The sequence below is a fragment of the Mycteria americana genome, chromosome 3 (assembly GCF_035582795.1).
Source record: "Mycteria americana isolate JAX WOST 10 ecotype Jacksonville Zoo and Gardens chromosome 3, USCA_MyAme_1.0, whole genome shotgun sequence".
NCBI lineage: Eukaryota > Metazoa > Chordata > Aves > Ciconiiformes > Ciconiidae > Mycteria > Mycteria americana.
The window spans coordinates 58018444-58042622 of record NC_134367.1 but is presented as its reverse complement, the minus strand read 5'-3'; the positions used below and the strand labels follow the sequence as shown (position 1 = coordinate 58042622).

At 38.0% G+C, this 24179-nt stretch overlaps 1 protein-coding gene across 8 annotated transcripts in view; it reads left to right on the top strand.

The window, feature by feature from the left end:
* The first annotated feature begins 3978 nt into the window (after positions 1 to 3978).
* TBC1D32 (TBC1 domain family member 32) overlaps positions 3979 to 24179 on the top strand; it is a 91120-nt gene continuing 70919 nt past the window's right edge. For 7 of the 8 annotated variants that reach the window (XR_012775245.1, XM_075498649.1, XM_075498647.1 and 4 more), the window contains exons 1-15: positions 3979 to 4071; positions 6438 to 6592; positions 10183 to 10344; positions 13191 to 13368; positions 14019 to 14090; positions 15285 to 15410; positions 16318 to 16396; positions 16536 to 16636; positions 16723 to 16784; positions 17289 to 17433; positions 18176 to 18235; positions 19708 to 19807; positions 20079 to 20216; positions 21602 to 21694; positions 21942 to 22084. Coding sequence is in view for 7 of the 8 variants with exons in the window: in XM_075498649.1 (XP_075354764.1) it covers positions 6438 to 6592; positions 10183 to 10344; positions 13191 to 13368; positions 14019 to 14090; positions 15285 to 15410; positions 16318 to 16396; positions 16536 to 16636; positions 16723 to 16784; positions 17289 to 17433; positions 18176 to 18235; positions 19708 to 19807; positions 20079 to 20216; positions 21602 to 21694; positions 21942 to 22084 (1614 nt within the window). In the remaining variant the exon portion in view is untranslated. Of the gene's footprint in view, positions 4072 to 6437; positions 6593 to 10182; positions 10345 to 13190; positions 13369 to 14018; positions 14091 to 15284; positions 15411 to 16317; positions 16397 to 16535; positions 16637 to 16722; positions 16785 to 17288; positions 17434 to 18175; positions 18236 to 19707; positions 19808 to 20078; positions 20217 to 21601; positions 21695 to 21941; positions 22085 to 24179 lie in introns of those variants that run through there. The other variant, XM_075498654.1, reaches the window with a different exon arrangement.

Sequence of the window (24179 nt, the reverse complement as noted above, 5' to 3'; positions counted from 1 at the left end):
CAGGACCCTTTGCAAGCAGCAGCCAGCAGACAATTGTTCCAGTTTTTGTTTTGTGGATACCTGAGGGCACCTGCCACTTCAATGCTGAAGGGAACAGCGTTAAATGTACCACAGACTCCTTTGCTACTAACCAAAACCTTTTTTCTAAGGAACTAACAGTAAGACAGATCTCTGTTTCAATTCCTGAATCATCATGGGTCTATGGGTGAGAATCAGGAGGAAGGCCAATGAGGCAGATATTGTGGTGGGAGTCTGTTACAGACCCCCCAACCAGGATGAGCAGACAGATGAACTATTCTATAAGCAGCTGGGAGAAGCCTCACGATCACTAGCCCTTGTTCTTGTGGGGGACTTCAACCTGCCGGATGTCTGCTGGAAATACAACACAGCAGAGAGGAAACAGTCTAGGAGGTTCCTAGAGCGTGTGGCAGATAACTTCCTGACGCAGCTGGTGAGCGAGCCAACGAGGGAAGGTGCCCCGCTGGACCTGTTGTTCACAAACAGAGAAGGACTTGTGAGCCATGTGATGGTTGGAGGCTGTCTTGGGCAGAGCGATCATGAAATGATAGAGTTTTTGATGCGTGGAGAAGAGGCGAGGGGAGTCAGCAAAACTGCCACCTTAGACTTCCGGAGGGCAGACTTCGGCCTGTTTAGGAGACTGGTCGAGAGAGTCCCCTGGGAGGCAGCCATAAAGGGCAAAGGGGCCCAGGAAGGCTGGACATTCTTTAAGGAGGAAGTCCTAAAGGCACAAGAGCAGGCTGTCCCCAGGTGCCGAAAGACGAGATGGCGGGGAAGAAGACTGGCCTGGCTGACTAGAGAGCTCTGGCTTGAACTCAGGAAAAAGAGGAGAGTCTATGACCTCTGGAAGAAGGGGCGGGCAACTCAGGAGGACTACAAAGGTGTAGCAAGGCTGCACAGGGAGATAATTAGAAGGGCCAAAGCTGAGCTAGAGCTCAATCTGGCTGCTGCTGTAAAAGACAACAAAAAACACTTCTTCAAATACATTAGCAGCAAAAGGAGAGCTAAGGAGAATCTCCAGCCCCTAGTAGACGGGGGAGGGAACACAGTGACCAAGGATGAGGAAAAGGCTGAGGTACTTAATGCCTTCTTTGCCTCAGTCTTTAATAGCAGGGCCGACTGTTCTCTGGGTACCCAGCCCCTGGAGTTGGAAGATAGGGACGGGGACCAGAATGGAGCCCCCATAATCCAGGGGGAAATGGTGAGTGACCTGCTGCACCACTTAGACACTCACAAGTCTATGGGGCCTGATGAGATCCACCCGAGAGTACTGAAGGAACTGGCAGATGTGCTCACCAAGCCCCTTTCCATCATTTACCAGCAGTCCTGGCTAACTGGGGAGGTCCCTGCTGACTGGAGATTAGCTAATGTGACGCCCATCTTCAAGAAGGGCCGGAAGGAGGACCCGGGGAACTACAGGCCTGTCAGCCTGACCTTGGTACCGGGGAAGCTGATGGAGCAGATCATCCTGAGTGCTATCACACGGCATGTAGAGAATAACCAAGGGATCAAGCCCAGCCAGCATGGGTTCAGGAAAGGCAGGTCCTGCTTGACCAACCTGATCTCCTTCTACGACAAGGTGACCCGCCTAGTAGATGAGGGGAAGGCTGTGGATGTTGTCTATCTAGACTTCAGTAAAGCCTTTGGCACGGTTTCCCACAGCATTCTCCTGGAGAAACTGGCTGCTCATGGCTTGGACGGGTGTACTCTTCGCTGGGTAAAGAACTGGCTGAATGGCTGGGCCCAAAGAGTGGTGGTGAATGGAGTTTACTCCAGTTGGCGGCCGGTCACAAGCGGTGTTCCCCAGGGCTCTGTCTTGGGGCCAGTTCTGTTTAATATCTTTATCAATGATCTGGATGAAGGGATGGAGTGCACTCTCAGTAAGTTTGCAGATGACACCAAGTTGTGTGGGAGTGTTGATCTTCTTGAGGGCAGGAAGGCTCTGCAGAGGGACCTGGACAGGCTGGATTGATGGGCCGAGGTCAATTGTATGAGGTTCAACAAGGCCAAGTGCAAGGTCCTGCACTTGGGCCACAGCAACTCCATGCAACGCTACAGGCTTGGGGAAGAGTGGCTGGAAAGCTGCCTGGCAGAGAAGGACCTGGGAGTGTTGGTTGACAGCCGCCTGAACATGAGCCAGCAGTGTGCCCAGGTGGCCAAGAAAGCCAACAGCATCCTGGCTTGTATCAAAAATAGCGTGGCCAGCAGGACTAGGGAAGTGATTGTGCCCCTGTACTCGGCACTGGTGAGGCCGCACCTCGAATACTGTGTTCAGTTTTGGGCCCCCCACTACAAGAGAGACATTGAGGTGCTGGAGCGAGTCCAGAGAAGGGCAACAAAGCTGGTGAAGGGTCTGGAGCAGAAGTCTGATGAGGAGCAGCTGAGGGAGCTGGGGTTGTTTAGCCTGGAGAAAAGGAGGCTGAGGGGAGACCTTATCGCTCTCTACAACTACCTGAAAGGAGGTTGTAGAGAGGTGGGGGTCGGTCTCTTCTCCCAGGTAACAAGTGATAGGACAAGAGGAAATGGCCTCAAGTTGCACCAGGGGAGGTTCAGACTGGATATTAGGAAATTTTACTTCACTGAAAGGGTTATCAAGCATTGGAAGAGGCTGCCCAGGGAAGTGGTTGAGTCGCCATCCCTGGAGGTATTTAAAAGACATTTGGATGAGGTGCTTAGGGACATGGTATAGTGGTGGTCTTGGTAGTGTTAGGTTTACAGTTGGACTCGATGATCTTAAAGGTCTTTTCCAACCTATACGATTCTGTGATTCTGTGATCATTTTTCAATAGAAATACTGTATTTTACATGCTTGGCCCCAATGTGCTAGTAGTTCTACTGTGAGAGGGTGGATCCCGACCTTTAGGTAGAGCTCTATTAACTGAAGGGGCTACAGATCCACTTATAGGAATATTTCATCATGGAAGATTAGCATTACTGATGTAAAGAATAAAGGATAAAAATGTACAATGTGCCACCTTACATGCTAGCACTGTCAGCATCATTATGAGTGTTTACTATAACTCATTTCTGCTTGTTATCGCTAAGCTAATTGAAAAATATTTCAAATCAAAATGCTTTTGCTGTTTTCTGTTATGCCTTTATTTGTTGAAAAGAATCCTGTTTGCTCTTTTTGTAATATTTCCTCCATGCAGGGAGGGCATGGAGAGTTAAAGAGCAGTGGAAAATACCTTGCCATTCTTATTTACTGAGACAATCTGCTCCCTTGCTGATGGAGCAGATTGAGGAGTGAGTGCATGAGTGCAAACTGGGAGTGAGGGCATGAGTGTACTCCTTTGATTTCCGTGGAAAACCTGTGCCACACAGAAGGCTGGGGGCCACCGGGGGCCGGACAGAGGTGAGGCCTGACACCCCAACCTGAAGACTGGGAGAGCCAAGTTAGCTGCGCCTGAACGTTTCATGAGCTTTGCTGGGGAGGACCCTTATCGATAAATCTGTCCCAGTTACCCAAGCCATGGGCTTTCCCTTGCCGTCGCCTGGGCGCAGGGTACTTCATCACAGCGCTGAAAAGGAAAGTGGAGATCAATCTTTTCCTCAGTCAGTGCTATTCCTCGGCACCTTCGTTTTACATAATTTGGCCGACAAAGCAGAGACCAACCAACACGCGCTGTAAAGAAGGACCGCGAGAGCCAAACAGCCTCCATGCGGCAAAGGAGGCCGTTTCATGCTTGCAGCCGCTGCCCGAGCACCTCTGGGGCTGCCGGCCTCCCGCCCTTCCCGCCTCCGCGCTGGCCACCCCCGCGGCCGGGGGAGGCTGCGGCGACGGAGGGCGCTGGTGGGGTGCCGGGAGCCGGAGCCAGCGAGGGCCGAAACCCCCGCCTCGGGGCGGGCTGTGGCAGCGACAGCGGCTACCCCGCCCAGGCAGGGGTACCAAGCGGCGGGCTGAGGCGGCCTGGCCCTCCCGCGTCCCGCCGGCCTCTCGCGATGTTGCTAAGGGCCCTGCGAGACTCGGCAGCGGGCGCCGCCGGTTGCTAAGGGCCGCCGCCCGGGGAGACGCGCGGCCGCCGCGACAGGGAGGGCAGCCACCGCCTCAAGGTGATTCCCGCCGGCCCGGAGGGCTCGGTGCGGGGCGGGGGCAGAGAGCCGGCGAGGGCCGCGCACGGCGACGCCCCTCTCCACAACCCGCGGGGCCTGGCGGGGCCCCACCGGGCCCCCGGAGCCTGGCGCTGGGCGGAACTGGGAGTGCGGGGCCCCGCGGCTGGGCCGGGCCGGGCTGGGTCGGGGGGCGCCTCGGAGACCTTCTCGGGGGAGAGCGGCGCGGGCGGCTGCGGCAGCAGTGGTGCTAAACCGGTGCCTGGGGTGTGTCCAAGATGTCCTGTCAGCGCTTCTCTGTGCTTTTAGCGATAGCGTGAGAGAAGGACCTGGTCAGGTTTAGCCTCTTCCCTGACGCTTTTAAAAAGACAAGCTGCTTTCATACATGAATTGTCTCTAATGAGTCTGGTTACTGCCAAAACCTGATACGCAGTTGAATGACTGACAATAAAAATCGAGAGGGGATAGGAATTCTCACACTACTCGTATTTCTGTTAACTGCGGTCGTTGGTTCGTTGCTAAAATTACGACTTTTTTTGTTGTTCAAAGCCGTGCTCAAGCAAAGGCCTGTGTAAGGATAAATGCTGGCTACCACAGGCCGCCTCTGAATCCTCCCGTGGGCTTTGGGGCAGGCTTTGCAGCTGTGGGACATTGCCGGGAAAATGAATTTGAACTTGAAAAGACAGCATAAACTGGGCTTGGGGTTAGGTTTTTTAGGAGAAAACGATCATTTAAATTTTGCCTGGAAAAGGAAGGGGGCATATGCCTGCTGGGGGAAAAAAAACCACCCACACCCAAAAAACAAACACAACAACCACAAACCTTTACAGATTAATTTTAAGATAAGTATCTCTGTGAGTGATTACATAAGTCAAATAAGTCAAAGCAAACTGGAGGTGAAACTGCAATATCCTCGTGATTTGCTTTTATGAATAATTTGAGTGGGGCTTTGCACTGATTGCCAAACAGTGTCCGGATACTTGCGCTTGTAAAAATTCCTAGTTATACGAAAGTACTAGTGAAGTTTTTTGCAGGGGATTAGGATATTATCCAATGTTAAGGTCAAAATATAAGACTTATGAGAGTGGTTTATCTAGACCTAAAAATGCATTGACTTTGATTAAGTATCTTGAGACTCTAATTTATAAGAAAGAGGACTGCAAATCAGGGATTTATTACAAGGGATTTGTTTTTTTGTTTGTTTGTTTGTTTTAAATTCTATTTTAATGCTATTTCTAGTAAGATGATTGAGTTAATGTTGAATTATGTTCGATCAAAGTAAAATGTTCAGCAACTGTGCTACTTACCACAGAGAACTGCTAACTCAAGGAACCGTTCGTTACCTTTCATAAAGAGTAGTTCCTCCAGCTGGTGCTATATGGCTTTGATTTTTTTGTTAGTTAATAGTGTTTAAGTCTGAAGAAGTGATTTATTATATTGTCTCTTCCAAGTGTGCATATTGTTTATTCACAGGTGCTTAGAGAGGCTTTGATTGACTTTTTTTTAATTAAAAAAAGTCAAAGGTCTCTAAATCATTCTTCCTCAAATAGACTAAAAATATATAAGCTAGAACTGCCACGGGGGTTGGAAGTATTCCTTGGCATACAAAGAAGTATAAGCCATGAATTTAGGTTAATTAATTAATCAAGATAGAAATGGAGCTTTTGGGTTTTTTTGCAACCCTTGAAAATTAAACTGATGAGACACTGTCTTCTGGACTTGACAGATGATTCCAGTTTCTCACTGCTGCTGCTCCTCCCAGTTTTTCCCAGTAGCTGTAGGGTTAAATTGACAGGACTCTGTCAGGTCACTGCAGTTGATTACCTCAGGGAAATTAAACCGTTCTGATAATTCCACCTGGCCATTGCAAAAGCTGCCAGCACCTTCGATCATGGGCACGGCAACAACTCTGAATAGAGGGATCCAAAAATCGGAACTGGGTAGTAATAGTGGATGAGAAGCAGCTGAGAGACTTGTATAAGTTTCTCATCAGGATACAGTCATTACATCAGTAAAACCCCCTTTTTTTAAATTACGGTGTAGTCTTGTGCCTGTTTGATGGGCAAGTCCTCAAGCAACTACGAACAGGAATATTCAGTCTTTTCTTAATGCAGTATCTTGTTTAAGAATATAGTACTAAGATAACAGGAGGTTTATTAAAACCGATTTGATTATTTTGTTTCCAGTTTGAAGATAAGCTCTATCGAATATTTCCTGTCTGTGTACGTGTCTTTTGATAGAAAATCTCATGTTGTTGATACCAGGAAAAAGGTGGCAATTTAAGGGATTTATGCTTTTCTTAGCATCTTGAGGGGAGGAAAACCCCCAAAACTATGAGAGCTTGTTATTCTTATATTTGCTTTATACAGATGTCTCACTTCACAAGTGAAGATGAAGCTCTGTTACAGTCTATGCTTAGACAGTTGCTGCAGAGTGTGAAGGAAAAAATCACTGGAGCCCCATCAGTAGAACGTGCAGAAGAGATTCTCTTGCATTTGGAGGAAACAGATGAGAATTTTCACAAGTAAAAATATTTTTTTTATTTTTAATATTTTGAAGGAGGTGAAATGTGTTGAACTATATTATTCTTGGGAAATGTTTACAATTTATATTGCTGTGTGAATGTGTATGTATTTATATGTATAGATATTGCTGTCACTAATCAACTCTCAAAAGATGCTAATTTAGAGAATAAAATTAATTTTGCCATTTTTCTGTTTGTTCCCCCTCACCCCCCACCCCTCCTTGGTAATATATTTTTACTGTAGTAGTAATTGATGAGCTGTTTGTGAGAGAGGAACTTACAAAACTATCCAACTTAGCCAACTCTGATGCATGTGTACGTGTAATGTACTAAATGCACACACGAACAGAAGCTAGAAGAAATCCTCACTGAAGGCTGTCAGGCAGTATTTTTGACACCTGCTAGACAATGTAATTTTTTTTTCAAATAACGTAAATTTTCAGAAGGCTACTTGGCTTCCATATTTGATTGTTCTGTCTGGCTTATATTACTGAACGCTTGTATATCTTATCAGGTAGTTGTTCTTTTAATTTATGTTTTGAATAAAGCAGACATGTATCCCCATCACACTTCTGTTAAATCAGACTTGACAGTGTGACCTCACTTACATATGATCTAGATTTCTGGAGCCCACACTCCTCTTTCCTTTCCATGGTATTCTAACTTGTTTATTTTTTTACCACATGGGAGATTTTTAGTATGCATTTATGACAAGTCAAGAGAATATCAAGCTAAAATGACCTTGAAGACATTTTAATAAAGACCAGAGCTGTGTGACGTGACTTCTTCTGAGAAAGCTGGTTCCCTGCCAGTTTTTTTGGAAATGGCACTATCTATGTTCTCAAATTTGTCTAATTTTTAGCATTGCTTTGTCAGTGGTAGAAGTTAGGTAAAAGTAAATAAGTGAAATAGAACTAGGGTTTATCTAGAGTTTCACTGTAATTTTAACTTTCATGCTTTTGTATCTTCTGAAGATGCTAAATGCTTTAAAATGTATTTTAGCTCAATTTCAATTTCTGTTACAAATTGTATCAGATCACACTTTTTTTGGCAGTCTTGCGAACTTTGAGCACCAGGTTACTAGGTTACAAGGGTGAGAGTAAAAAAGTTGGTTATAAACATATCGAAGTTGAAAATTACATGTAGTTTTGAAAGAAAAACATTTTTATTTAAAGGAAGATACATACAGTAAAAAAACCCAAACAACCAAAAACCTATGAAATTACTTCTGTCAATATTTCTTCTGAGGACTTATTAGGAGAATACCCAGGATGAGGGAGTAAAGTCTACAACTGGTGGAAACAATGCATACATAGCTTTCCCCTTTAGAACAGTGAAACCATGGCTCCATTACTCTTTCTGGTATGTTAAAAAATTGGTGATCCTAAAGATACTTTCTTTTAATGAGAATAATTTTAACTTACATTTAATGGAAAATCAAGTGATGCTTTAAATGCGGACTGTGAGCATTACTGTCTGGCGCTGGAATATTTCTGGAGGTATTCTGGTCTTGTTCATGACCCACGGCAGTATAGGTTGGTTTTCCTGGAGGGTCAGAGAGGTCATATGGTGATTTATTAGTGAGACCATTAAGAAGCTTTCTCCTTGACCCTTACCCCATCCATCCAGACTGCAAGCTCCTTTATTGGTAGTGTGTGCTTTTGGATCGTCCAATACGCTAGTTCAGCTCAGCGTTTTAATCAGCACTGTGTCTGCCTCATGGTTCTTTTGCCTCAGTAATTTTATCAGGTTTTAAGGCCTTACTTTATCCTTTGTTTCCACTTTGATATAGAAAAGACAGAAACGCAGGATCCTCAGAAAGCTAATAAAGGAAAATTAAATCAAGTTCAAAAGTTATGCGCAGCAGTAGAAATCAGGATTTTAAACTACATAAGTAGCACATTTTCTGTTGTATTTTTCCTTAAAGTCCTAGAGGTTTTTTAACACTGTTTTTTTTTCCGGGTCCTTCCTTTGTAAGCCCAACCAGATCAGTCTAACTTGATTCTGCATGTGAAGAAGTAGTTCCATCACTTCTGAAACACTTACTTGTTACAAAACATTTTTAAGGTGGAAGAATCATAGAGAAGATCAAGGCTAGGACATCAAGCAGACATAAACTTAGTGGCATGAATAATGGTGTGATTGCTGTGTATTTCAGAGTGAAGCAGTCACTGCAAAAATGTATACCCTGGAAATGTTACTGTCATAAAACAAATGGGAGAAAGTTTTATGAAAGCTTTCATTCAGTGGAGAGTCGTCTGCAATTTCATTATTGCAGAAGTAAAAAGCCAGCCTTGAAGACAAATGAAAATGCAAATAAACATGTTTGCATCTTTCTTGAGATGTATTTCTGTTACTTTCATTGAGAACAAAAGTGATATAGGAATGGAAATAAGTGGGAAATGAAAAGGAAAAAAAAAAAGGACTGTTATACATGATGGAACTTGAGGTAGGCAATCCAGTGAGGAAGTATGTATCATGTTACAAGACACAATTTTCTGTGCTTATTTTTTTTATGTATCTTGAATGTAGTCCGATTTTTTTTATTTTATTTTTTTTTTAATATCCAAGAAAGGCAAAAGGTGCCGCCTGTTGTAACAGTTGCTTGTATTTGCATTTGCATTTTATAGCTTTGGACTCTGTACCTACATGGTGAACTGACTTTTTTATTTTAAATTTTCTCACTCTGTATTTATCCAAATTAACACAAAGTAGTTGCACATCTGCATTTGACATAATGACAGTATAATGACGCAGCTACGCTTTATGTGTAGTTACTTTTTTGTGTGTTTCTGTTTGCCTTGTCCTTTTTACAAATCAGAAGACTAACCCCAAAAAAATGTTTATATATTATGGGCACTACTTTTTAGCAATTTCTCTAGCTAATACAGAGTCTGAGGACCCAGCGAGAGTCTTTAGTTTGAAATCCCTCTCTGATTATTCTTTTGTTTAAACAAGTTTCTGTGAGTATCTAATAATAAGAGCGCAAAGTGCCAATTTCCTTACGTTTAACATGTACATGTAATCCCAGACAGCTAGTTTGTTAGGTTGAGTGAGATCTTCTGCATACTGTCATGATGCACGGACTTTCATAAGCCTTAGACATGCTCATATGCTAGAATTTATAAATTGTATTTTCTGTGTTTCTTCTCATTTTGTATGTCTAATGCATAAGTAATAATACCAGATAGATAGATCATAAGACAGAGCTATGTTCAGGATGCTCCAAGTAATGTTTCTTTTGGAATTTTAAATTTGAGATTTCTTGACATTCTATGATTTTTGTCTACAAAACCTTAACCTTTTGCCTGAGTAGATTTTTACATTTAGAAGAAGCACAAAAGGAAATCAGAAACTATTTGGTATTGTTTCTTCCTGGAATATGCTGATAATGACCATATGGAAGAAAATCAAACTTTATTGTGTTTTTTTACACCATTGAAGTTTATTTCTCTGCAAGTCATAAACCCTTACCTTAAAGTAAGAGGTCTGCTGGGAGAGAAGACAGCGAATATTAATATAATGTTGAAAATATTTGATGGTGAGCTCAAGGAAATCTGTTACATTTTAATTTCATGTATTTGTTGCAGCTATGAGTTTGTGAAATACCTTAGACAATATATAAATAATACTGTGGGATCTGTGATTGAAGAAGAAACAGAAAAATGTACTTCTGCTCAAAATCAGGGTGAAGTATCTGGCTATGACACGCTTGTCCAACATGTTACTAAGAAGACCCGTGAATCAAAAGAGTGAGTATATACATGTAATTCACATTTTTGTTTCTTCTTGGTCTTTGTCTTCCTTTCTCCTTTCCAGAACTTGTTTTGAAAAAATAAATTCTGAACCAATAGGTAACAAAGGTGATTCTTTGCTTTCAAAAATCAGTGCTAAGCAATTCGGATATTCCCACCCTACATTGCAATTTGTCATGCTTTGTCTCACTCTGGAACTAAGATTGTGAACTATTGCATAAAAAGATCGGTGACGTTTTTGAGGTATCTAGGACTGGAGTTGGGCAGGGGTGAGATTTGAGAGAAGAATCACTACTTCATACTATTTCACTAGCTGCAAATTAAATTCAGTTGTGGTACGGAAGTTGGCCTAAAGGAAAAATTGGTTTTATCAGGTATCAAACTTTGATAATTTCCTTAGACATAAATGGAGAGTCTGCATGACAATGTTGTTTTCTAAAAAAAATTTAAAAATATAAATTAGAATACATGTGTATTTATTTAAGATTGCTTCCTTAGGATCTAGCCAGGTGTCCTGTGAGAGTAGTATGTTTAGTCAGATCTGCTTTCATTGACTAGTTCAAAAATTGAAGTTTGAGCTATCATGCTTTGTATTTTAGTGTACATGCAAAGATACTTCTGCAGTGCTGTCTGTGTAATGTAGAATTGGTATGTGGACCAACTGTGTATAATTATCCAAGATTTTTGACTCAGACTGTCATATGGCTAGAAATCAGTAGGTGTGCAAGACCACATATCAGCATATTACAGGGTCTATGGTCCAGATTAATTGGCTTTGAATGCTGTATTTAGTAAAGAAGCCTTAAATAGAAAAACCTCTGTGAATACCAGTTAAATTCTTTTCTTGGTCATCTCTTCCCTACTAGCTTTATTCACCTTTCTATGGACATTAAAATAACTTTTCCTTGGAATACAGAGGCTGGTAGCTCTCTTATTGAATTTTCATGCTTTGGATTTCGAATTTGCATAGGCAGATAATTGCCATGATTCTTTAAAGCAGTGGTCAGCAGTACTTATAAAATGGATTTTAGTATATACAGCTGTTATTTCCAGAAAATATGTAAAACTTCAAAAGTTTATTCTATGCATCACACAGTTTTTGGAATTCCTGTACAAAACCTAACTACATCATAATGCTTAAAGCAGTTTTAAAAATATTGTTTCTTTAATTAAAAGTCAGTATACTTTTGTCCTCATAGTGAATCAGGTCCTTGCCTCTCTATTTTTAATTGTCAGAGAGCCATGATGAAGGCTTTACTGAGGTACAACCATGACAATGTGAAAACGGTGAAATTAAAGTGAGCACCTGAAACGGTGAACGTTGAAAAATGAAAACCAACCAACCAGCCCCCCACTATTTAGCATCAGTGGTCATTTTTATGTGTTGCAGAGGAAGAAAACAAAAAAGACAATTTTTGACTCTCATATGTTTTAGCCACTAAAATGATTTTATACACTACTTCAGCTGAACTATTTTTTTCACTCAGTTTTATTGCACAATCTTAACTTCATTTCCATCTCTGTTTTTAGTGGAACTAAGATTTTACTGTGATGCCTGTTGTTTACTATGTGTCCTCAGTAAGAAAGGAATTTAAAAATAGTGTATGTTTCTGTTCTAGAAGATTTTATTTTCTGTTTGTTTTCAGAAGGTTTCTTATCTAGAAGTACACAGAAATATGTTTTATGAACCATGCTTTCATAGGGTCCTTTTCTTGTCACCTGTCTGCAAGCATTCTGAACTGTGATTGAGCATTATTGGGTCTCGCTATGATGGTCTTGATATAATTTCAGGATCATTCCAGGTTCCAGTTTTGTTCATTGCAATTACGCATTTTCTGTGGTAGGTAGTATGCTTAAAGGTATTTACGGAGAAAAATGTATTAAGGGATTTAACTCCTTAGTGATACATTCTGTATTTTCCTAGTACAGTCATTTATGTTAGAAAGCAGTTCTTGATCAACTACACTTGGCTTTTATTTTCACCTAGAAAATAGATGTTAGGATGACTGTTTTTCAAATTATGCTGTTTGTGTCTTTTTGTTTCGAGGATCAGGACCTTAGGGTTCTTGTGCTCATTAAAGTGGTAGAAGAAGCTCCGATGAACTAAATACGTCTGTATCATATTTTTAGTTTGAGAGCTAGGAGGATATTAAAGCACAATATGGTAATTTATATCGTTGGTGACTGTAAAATAAGTAATAATAGCCTTAAAGTAAAAAATAATTTGAAATAAAATATCAACATTTTACAATAGGATGTTTTTCTGAAGCAGCTTTTATTTTTGAATTGCTTCCTTATGGATATTATTATTTAATTCATGTAACTTAGAAAAACCCTGGTTTTGTTGAAAGAAAATTATTTTGTGTGCATGATTTGTACTCAAGATCTTGAATCAGGGTGATGTGTTCTCTGCTATTGGTTCTGCTCAAGGCTTATAGCAGAAGAAAAATTGGATGTTGAACTTGAAGAAACATGAACAGTAACAAGGATGAGAACTGGCCTGTTTTCTCAGAGACAGATTCTCCCTTTTGGTGGATTCACATTGTTCTTTCTTAAGAACCTCCCAGAACAGGATTATGTTAGTGGTATTTCATTGAATGGTTTTAGAAGGGCAAAAAGGAATTTTATTATAATTTAAAAATATTGTTATCTGAAACATTTAAGGTAGATACATGTTCTGTGGCTCATTTTGGATTTGCATTTGTTTTTCAGTCATTTCTGTAAATTCAGTGAGTTTGGGTCTAAGTAGCATTATGCCATATTCAGTTATTCACGATTTAGTAATTATTTTTTAATTAGTGATTTTTGTGCTCTTTAATATTAAAATCATCTTTACTTTGAAGATACAGGGAAATGATGCATGCCTTGAAGAATGTCATGATGGTTGTGGTAGAATCTTTGATTAACAAGTTTGAAGAAGATCGGATGTGTAATATGGAGCTGGATAGTAAAACAAAGAAAGAACGTCGGAGTGGCTATTATACAGACAACTGTTCTGACAGCGACTCCTCGTTCAACCAAGTACAATGTGTTTTCTCTCTATGTTACGAAATAAGGATAGTACTGCAAAATTGTTAAGTTTCTGTCAGTGGAGGTTGAGAAGCAGCCCTAGAAAAAGATTCATCCTTCCTATTGTTGATATATCTTAAAATGAATTAATTACCTTTCTTTCACTCTGAAGTACTAAGCTTACACTAGCTGTCTAATCCTTAGACAGCATATGCTAGATGAGATGAATATGATGCCCATATGCTCTAAAGTACCTATGGAAGTACTGCATAGAAAAAGTTAGATGATGTATTGCTGTTACCATTATTTTAACTTATTGTGATTTTACTTTAAGGAGCCAAGTAATGTGCAGTTCATTTCCAGACTACTGCACTATGCTATATTACTTACTGAATGAATTATTATAAGGTATTTTATGAAGATACAGGAAACCTTTAAGTAAAGCAAAGCAAAATATGTAATGAGAATTTTGTTGCTGTAAATTTAACTTTGGGCAAATGGCAGAAAACATTTAGAATGTTGACTTTAATATTAAATTAGTATAAATGTTGAAGTCCTAATTATTAAAAGTAAGTTAGATATCAGAAAGACTGATGATTTTAATCTTCTGCTGTTCAGTTTAATAAAGTATTCTAATGATCATTTTACAATGTGTATTACAGAGTTACACATTCATGAGTCAAGAACAGTTGCAGCTGCTTGTAGAAAGGCTTGACCCTATTCAGCCTAAGGAAGTAAGTTTCAAAGAAGAAATAAAATGTTAATACAAGTGAATATTTATGGCATATTGGAAAACAGACTGTATGTACATAAGAGTTCATATGTACCTAAGTGGAATCTTGTCTTTGTTGGTTCATATATCTTGGCTTCAGTGCAGCAACTGCTCTGCAGTGCAGTATTTAATTGTTCATAACCATCTGGTTCAAAAGCTAGTGTTGCAGCAAGTATCTTATTTTTTTTGTTAGGAGTTTATGTGCTATAGATGGGCATTTTAATTTGGAAAAAGTTGTTCTGTGAGAAATAAAGTTATGGAAGCTTATTTTCCTGTATACGTGCCCCTTGCCCTTCTTGGTAACTTCTGTGTTGTCCTTGTGTTACCCCTATCAGAAGAGAGAGATACCTGCTGATTTGCCAACAAGCTGCTGCCAGATGGAATATATAAAGTCCAAGTTAGGTTTGCCTTCCTGTCAGTGGCAGTACTGATTTGGGTCTCTAACCACCAATCAGCACCAGCTGCTGATATTTTTTAAGCTTGGAGAAACATCATTTTGAGAGTGCTGTCTCAGTAAGATTTGTTTGGGATTGTCTGGCAGTTGAAAAAGGCATGGTAGATGGGAACTGGTGTAAACATTGTGATCGTGTTTTCTTAGAAAACCACGTAAAAAGTCTGATGCTATTAAACATTGTTAAAATTTCCTACAGTTTGCTTCAGTAATATGAAATAAATTACTATAGATTACAGTTGTACAGAACAAAAAAAAAGTTATTTGAAATTATTTAGATTATAATGCTGATGAAAATTCAGCAGTAAAACATAGTGTTTAGTAACCCTGTTTCCACTTTCCCTTACTGATTTTTAGAGAGTTGCTAGCACATTTGTAGTATTTGGTGATAATTTCCTATATTCCCTGATAAAAAAATACTTGATTACAAGTAGAAAGTAGAACATAATCCTTGCATCCAGTATTGAAAACCTATATAAAATGGTTTTGTTGCTTGAAATATATGTTTGGGTTTTTTTTTCCTCAGTGATGTAGTGTTTTGTCTAAATCACCATAAAAACATAGCAGAAGACAAGTATTCTGGAATTCCTTATTTGTTCTACAGCCAGGTCCTGTTCCTTTCCTCCTCCAAATTATATTGTAAATTACATATTTGAGAGGTTGCTGTGAATGTATTTGTGGTGTTTATCTTTTTGACCACTTCAGGTTCGCCAAGAAGCATTGCAGACACTGTGCTTTGCCCCTCCCTCTGATATATTGAACTCTGAGAGTTGGCCAAACCTACGTAAGCATCTAACGATGTCTCTGTCAGATGCTGATGCAACATTCAGTGTAAGCTAATGTTCTGTGTTTAGTTATCATATGTGTAGCCTTAGTAAAGAGTTCTGAAGAGGAGTACAAAGTTACATATGTATTATGAGTAGTCCAGCAGGGTCTCAAGACATTTTAGTATTTGTGTATGTATCAGATAAACTGTTTTTGGAGTAAAAGAACTGTATGATTCCAGTAAGTCTTGATTTAAAGGATTACAACAGGATTTCAGTAGGATTTTTAGAGACTGGAGTACTCATTTACATATCTTTTAATGGGAATGAAGAGGTTTCAATGTCTTTTAGCAAACACACGTAAAAAAAATGACAAAACTCTTCTGTAAAATGTTATGTTAATATTTCCTATTTAAGTCAGATATATGCTCCATGATGATGAGAAAATGATACATAGTAATATTACCACAGGCACTGATGAGGAAAAAAAAAATGGCAGCTGTTTAAACTGCTTTTAGGTTATTTATTATGCCAATTAAGCCATTTTTTTCTTCTTCTTTTTCTTTGAATTTTAAAGTGATTATCAAATAAATATGAAAGTTGCCCCAGCTGCTGTCATGTATTTCTCTTTCAGTTTAGAAGGTCTACAGTTTCTTTTGAAACAGTGCTAGTTACAAGTCATTGGTACATTTAATAACATAAAAACATTAATACTAATGGAAAAGTACAGTAATATTGACTGATCTGCTTCTTTGTATCTCAGTGAGGCTTTTAAGTGTTTGAGTAAAACTTCCTTCGGACTGTAGCTTTCTGTTGTCCCAAACTGTATATTTTTATAAAATATGCTTCACATCTGTAGAGATATCTGAGCAATACGTAATATTAAGAATAATGCCACTACATATTGATTATTGTGCAATAATAATACACAGTTACATGACTATTTAATGCATTGCTTGCTTTTGCTCCCTTAGGAGAAAATTCTTAGGTTCTATGCAAAAACCTTTTCTTCTTCTCCATTTAATATGACAAGAGAAGTCTATACAAGTTTAGGTATGTGCATTTAATTACATTTAAGACTTCATGAGTCATATACTTTCTGAAAATCAGTTAACTGTTATAATGAAGCTGTATAATACAGTCTGTTTTGCCACTATTGCCATGGAGGTGAGGTTTTTTTTTTCTTTTTTAGCAAAGCACTTGGAGTTGTACTTTCTTTCTGGAGAATATTCTCTTCGTATTTCAGCTGGTCTGGATGTATCTAACACAGATGTAAATCGTTTACTTAAAAAGGTATAAATGACCTTTCCATACCTTTTTTATTATTACTGAAATATCGTGCATTATTTATTTTTTAATTTTAGTAATTATGTTTTCAGGTCCGCCTTTTAAATGAGTACCAAAAGGAAGCTCCCTCTTCTTGGATTCGTCATCCAGAAAAGTATGTCGTCTTCAAAAACCTGTCACTTTCTTAATTTGATTATTTTTGACATATAATTAGATGCATATAATTTTAGCAAAAGGTTGATTACAGGATGCACAGATGACTGGTCAGTAATAAGGGGGGGGAATACAAATAGAGGGTGGGAAAAGTGGAACAGGGAAGTTGCATAGGAGTGGTCATGGGTCATATTAAGCTGCTTACTTAGCTTTTGAAGTATTCTAAGTGCTTTTTAACAGAAATAATTTGGATGTTTTACAAAGTAACAAGTGTAATAAAATATGTAATCATGTAGGAGAATACACATGTACGTTGTTATTAGTTTTATTCATGGTAATACAAAGAATTAATATCCTTACAAGATCAAGTTAAAGATAATGTTGTTGATATTTATGATTTATCTGAACAATGAAGTTTTACCAGAAATTTGTTCCTGAGTATTACTGGTGGAAAGATTTAAGTGATTTTTGTTTTCTGTTCATTTTTTCCTATTTGTGTCATAAGGTACATGGAAGAAGTAGTGGAGAGCACCTTGTCACTTTTGTCAGTAAAACACGAGCCTAATCATCCTGCCTCTCCAGATTTTTTGAGTCCGGTCCACTTCTTGGCTCTGTTAGATATCAAAGCAGTATGGTTTAAAAAGTGGACGGTAAGCAAAAAAACCCAACCCAACAACCCATAAGTTGTTCATGTCTGACATGTATTTTGAAAAGTTTGTTTTATGACTATTATTACCACAGACCTATTGTGACCTGATAACAACCTATAATGAGTCCTGTGATTAAGGAAGTCTGGGGTTTTTTAAGGCATTTGTGTCCTTTGCCCTTTAACACTACTCTCTACCTCCATCCTCCATTTCTATTCAGTTACTAGTTTTCATAAAATTTCTGAGAACTTACTGTGCTTTGGGACTTCAGTCCCTTTGTCGTAATTGACTGACAGCCATCAAAAGATGCAAATATTTTTCTGGAAGAAATGATCAGCATGAAAGTACAGTTACATATATGATATGCTGCATGCAACTTGCTAACCTCCAGTGGACATTAGAGCTTTTTGCAGCCTACCATGTATAAACTTATAATTTAGGATTTACATGCCAATGTCAAAACATATAGTCTAGCATTTCAGCGTAGCTGTTGTTTTTCTGTTTATTGCATGTTCTGCTACTCATTTCTCTAATGACATAATTTTTTTTTTCCTCTTAAATGTACTGCAAACAACAGGCTCAGCTGAGTATAATACTGGTTTACACAAGCTGGAGTTCAATACAGTGAATATGTACTGTGCACAGGATCCCTAATAGAATAGAATCAGAGATAATTTCTAATTTTTAATTAAAAAATAAAACTTACATGTTTGAAGTTGACATTAGGTTGTCTTTGTCATTTTAGCATGCGTATTACAGCAGAACAGTCGTACTTAGGCTTTTGGAAAAGAAATATAAATCTTTGGTAAGTATTTCCCAAGGCAAATTTACTTGGAACTTGTTCTTGCTTTGCACATTGTGGTTTAAGCATTTTTTTTTCCTTTTTTTCCCCTTGTTTTCAGAGCTGTTCCATGTTGTTTAGATAGATGAGCCTTTTTGATTTTAATTTTTTTTTTTAATTCTCTTTTCTTAAATGAATCATTGTTAAATGAAAAGGAGGCTATGTGACCAGCTCTGAGTAAAGGGAAATTTGGATGTTTATAGCAGGTGTTTAATTAGGATTATTATTTATTAATTCCTTATGTTGCATTCATATTTAGAATTATTTCTGATAATGTATACAAGTAGCAAATGGTGCATGAAAAGATATCATAAAAACTCTGTGCTGAATTTGGATTTTTGATGGAAAGAGACTAAAAAACCACCATTGTTCTTTAAGTTGTGTTATGACACATTAAGGATTCAAAGTTTCAGCAAAATAAGTCAAACTGGGAAAACATCTTTAGTAATGTAGGTGTTAATCCTATCACATATTCTGTATGGATAGATTTCTTCACTGGGATGGAATTTTCTTTTTTTTTCAGTAAGATCAATATAGATGTGAGATCCATTCATATAGGCAGGACTTTGGCTATGTTTTGTAAAATCTTGTAAAACAAATGAAATATAATGTAAAATATATGTGACTGATAAAACCTTAAGATGAGAGACAAGGATACAGACAACTATAAAAGACGTTTGTCTTGTTTATCTGTATGCATAGAACAGAGCCTAGAATAAAGCATGTTCCATGCAACAAAAAGTTTATAACAGGAAGTCCATGATCAGGGTAGTCTAATCTAATTTATAAGCATAGAGTAAACATCCGATTAGATTTTTTTTTTTTATTATGTATGTCTGTATATTTTACTTACACTTGTGAATAAATCTTAGCAGCTCCAAACTGTAATAAATCTAAATGTACTTCTTTGTTCATATGCTATATTTGTGATTCGTTTCTAAATCCATGCTGATTTTTAAACTTTCATATACATTGATTAGATGATAATGCTGTGATAATGATACAACACTTCTGCAGAGAACAGTAATAGCACTGACAGCACCCAACAACCAAACTTACAGTTTAGTAAGTGTATTAAAGACAAAATTTTTCACATGTGGAAAATGAAAATCTTCCATAGTAATGACGATATGGCAATCACAGATTGCCATTAAGTTCTCAAAATACTTGTATGTTCTCTGTTCTCTTTTTCATAGATTGCCTTAATGCTTATAGAGCTGGTAGTGTGATAATGTAATAATAATGGCAATGTGTTTTAATAGCCCCGTAAAATTTTGCCTCCTGTTGGTTAACCCATCCAAAGCACTGAAACATGAAGTAATGGCAGTGAAGTGGATATTTAGGTTATTGTGTTAAAGGACAGTACTTGGATACAAGAGAGAATGACTTTATTGTAAAATACCAGGTATTTTATTATTTTGTGCTTTTTTCCACAGATTAATGCAGCTGTCCAGCAATGTCTTGATTATTTTGAATTTTGCAAGGCAGCAGTTAATAAAAATTCCAGAGTCAATGACTTTTCCCAGCAGCATTGTAGTGAGTATCTTTGCCTGTCTTGCATTATATGCACATACATCCACATTCTCTAGGTCTTTGAGCATGCTACCTCACGAGGAAGACATTCTGTCCTTTTTCTTCCCAAAATATTGTATGTCTATCTTTTGAGAGAACAGTAATAGCAGTGGTTAGTTACTTAAGCTGTCTGTCTTTATGTACAAAATGATCCACATACTTTGCAGGTAGTAGCTAGGTACTGTAGAGTAAACTAAAAGAGTTAAGTTCTGATTTTTTGGTTTTATTGTTAAAGGTGATAAGCAGAACTTTTCTTACACTGGACCAGAATTGCAGTACGTCTATTTTGTTCATTCACTGTGCCTTTTAGGAAGATTGTTGATCTATAAGCAAGGCCGAAATCTCTTTCCAGTACAGCTGAAAAATAAAAAAGGTAAGGGGAGTGCTGAGGAAAATGGAACCTGTTAAGCAACACTTCATCCATACTTGATATATGTTTCCACTGCAATATTGTGCACATTATAGGACGATATTCTGTTCAGCAATTCTGTGCCTGGAAACCTTTCTTAAAAGATGGTATAGGTAATTTTGAGAATCAACACAGTTTTTTAATCTTTGATGGATGTGGTTGAATAGATTGCTTTTATCTTTACATTTAATATATTAATTTCATGTTGAAGGAGATTTGGATCAGTGTGTGAGTGATTCAGTCTTTCTAGGTATGAGTAATACTGTCAAATCAATTGATATAATTGGTTGGAAGAGAGACATGTCCAGGGTCCAAAACTATTTTTCAGGTGTGAAACAAAATCAGTATTTCGAGCTAATTGCAAATTGAAAACAATTGCTCTTAACCTATTAATATAATTAAGGTAAAACAATGGTAGAGGAAAAGGTTGGTATTTGTGGAACAGAGGTGTTAATAAGGACAGAAGATACGAGATGGAAAAGCCCTTGAACATCCAGAAAAATCTGCATATGGTGATACATTGTGCAGGGTTGGCAAATGCAAGTGGTGAGAACAATTGTAGTGTTCCATTACATTAATATCTTTATTAATTCAGTGTAGAATTCAAAACCTTACTGGATACTAATTCTGAGACTTGTATTTTGAAGGTATTTTGTCCCTCTGGTTTGAGGATCAGGACTTAATAGATCCAATGTAGAGCAGTTGTGAGGAAGAAACCTCTACCAATTGAGTGCTTTTGTCATTTATGGATTATCTGTGTAACACCATTCAGTGATCCATTGGTGATGGTTGCTTTTTTCTCTCCCCTACAAAAGTAACAATCTCACCATCTGTCTTCTTAATAGTGTCCTTCTCAGCTTCATAGATAGCAATCTCTCCTCACAAATTGTCTGATTTATTAACATAATTACATTAAACTTGGAGCAATAGTTCCCAACCTGCATTTAGCTATGTTTGTTGTTTTTGTTTCAGACCTGAGGAAGAGTTGTGTGACAGCTTGTCTCTTTTCCAGTTGTTTCACTTAATCTAATAGCAAGGTAATGCTTTTTCCTACAGCTGTGTATATTCAGCATTCTCAAACTTTGGCTGCCATTTGTTTCAATGGAAGACATGGTAAAATTGCAATTGGCTACATTGGGAGCAAGATCAAGCCTTATAAGTTGATCATGAAATACCTTGGTATAGTCCGAGGGACATGCATGTCCTTTGCTTTATCAGTTGTACATATGTGGATTTCCTCAATAAAGCAGAGCATTGTTCACATATATTTACAAAATCCATTTTATTTGTAAAATTAAAGTTTCACATTAATTTACAGAGTACTTTCTTCTTTTTTTTTTTTTTAATAGATAGTGTATCCATAACCGATCTGTTGGTATTATTTACTCAGCTTATTTATTACTCTCCAAGTTACCCGAAGACAGCTTTGGCAGAGCATGCAGGTAAATGTTTTTAATATATGCTAATATATATAATTATAATGAGGCATGTGGTAACTTCTGCAATTTTTAATTTGGGTCTGTTATTTGTGCAGATTTTTCTCTTCGCTTACTTCCTTAATTTTCCTTCTTCCCTCTAACTATGTTAAATCAGTGCTTAACAAAATTATAATTCAGAAGCATCTACATAAGCCATATAGATATGTTTGTGTAAGTTAAAATATAAACAAATACTTCTTGTGTTCACCAGACACTTATTCTCCAGCAAGTCTTGTTATGGAGATTCTGCAAGTTTTTTGTGATCAAACAGGATGTGCTGTTGAATGTTTATATACGGATGCAGTGATAGATGCCCTGCTTCATCCTGTTCAAAGTTTACTGAGTGGCACAGAGGTTTGTAGTGATCTTCCAAATAATTTTTAAATCTATAAAATATTACCATTTTTCTGTATTTTCTATGTAGAAGATTTATTTAGTCATATGGTAACTTCTGTACTATTTTCTACGTTAGCTATTATACTATGCCTTAAATAGTGTACCCTGTCATGATTGGTCTGACAAACTTGGTTTTCTTGAAAAGTTGTGAATAGTAGCAAAAATTGTGCTGTAGTGAGACCGTTCCCTTGGGAAAATCACATCGCTTAATTTTTTTTTTTTCTTCTTATGTTTTTGTGTGTCTTTTGGATATTTCTTGGATGCTTATTTTCTCTACCTGCTAATTAAAAGGCAATCTACTTTTATTCCTTTTGAAATTTAGCTGGCAACTTGAAGTTAAGTGTTCTCAATAATTAATATAGGTAAAATATGTAATTCTTCATGGTAAATTATTATTTTCTGAATTGGTAAAAGGAAGAGTTTGTTTTTTGGTTTTTGGATTTCTTTTAAACGTTTCTATAAGAATTGGAAAAATCTTGGGACACATTATCTACCTCTGAGTACTTGAGAGTCCAGTTATAGTTTCAGCCTGTCCTATTGTTTTTGACTGAGATGATTTGATTGATCTAGGTGACTGTAAGTCTCAAGACAGAGAGGTGGAGGGTCTGAAATACCCATGGAGGAGCCTGGGCTGTCTTACATAAAGAGAGTTTGAGAGAAATTAATGGCTGAGAAGTTTTGAATTTACTTCCTGAGACTCATGCTTGCAAAGACAGTCTGGGTTCCTAACTTAAATACCTCATCTAGGTTCTTAAAGTTGAATTTTGTCAGTAGCCTTCTGATTATTTTTTCACAGCAGTTTGTTTCGTTTTCAGAAAAGACTCTTCATATTCATTTCTGAAAATATTTTTACCTATACAAAAATATTCCAATGCTATTTCAAAAGTGTAAACAATCAATTTCCAAGTAAATATTTTAAAGTATGGATTTCTGTAAATCTTAAAACCATAGTCCTTCAAAAACTTGATCATGTCAATTATTTAACTCTTCTGTGGGTATCTGTACTAAGTACAGTAGCATTACTTATACATTTTATTATAAAGCTGTCTATGGATGCTTTTGCAAGATTAACACTTTAAGTTGTCTTGTTTTTACTGTACATTGCAAAAATTGTGTGCAAATTTTTATAAGTACAAAAAGTGATGGAGCCTGCATATGCTTTGAACACTGATAGTCAAATTTAAAAACAGTACTAAGGCAATACTTCATTGATTTGCTGTGATGGAGGCCTGTGTAATCCCCCAGGCAATCTCTATGGTCACATGGTATTCTAAAGCATATACAACCGTCTCTCTTCTTTATTATACGTTAGTAGTTAAAAAAGAAATTATCTCAACATTTAACAGTTCTTCCCTTTCTTTTTTTTGTTTCTGCCATGCTCAGCTGTCTCTCGTAGGTAGCTTAACTCTTAACAAATTATAAGCCCTCCTGTGACTTAGCAACTGGTCTGTTTAAAAAAACAGGTCATGTTCAGGAATGTTTAATGCACAGTAGCTGTAGTAGGTTGGTTATGTGTTGTGAATCTGGAATATGTCATATTTATTCTAAAAAAGGTGCAAATTATTTTGTATTGCATCTGGCAAACCAATAGCTGGAAAAGGTAGACCAAGTCAGAGTGACCCTCTTTTACAAGAATTTGAACTGTTTTTGCTTCCCAACCAAACCATTGGCTCTTCTTAGACACCCAGGAATCCTAATACTGAACTTTAATACTGGACCATCCCTATCTGAAGAGGAAGGCTATGGCCACACACGCATCTTTCTTCAGCTGGAGTTGGGGGGTGGGTAGCACCGGAGCTGCATATGGGGCTCCTTGGTTGTACAGTGGGCCTAATGAGCAAACACAGTGCTGCTGTTTTACGTTTGAGCTCTGAATTCACTCAGATAAGTGCAAGCCTTACTTGCCTTTTAAGCAGAGTAGTATTGTGTTTCTGTAGTAGAGAGTGGAGGAGAAACTCGGTGGCTATAAGCAGGAGTTGTCAGAAGGATCAGTTTGTGGGCAGGAGTATTGACCTTTTTTGCTCTGTAGCCTCTGAGTTGCTGCTGAATCATA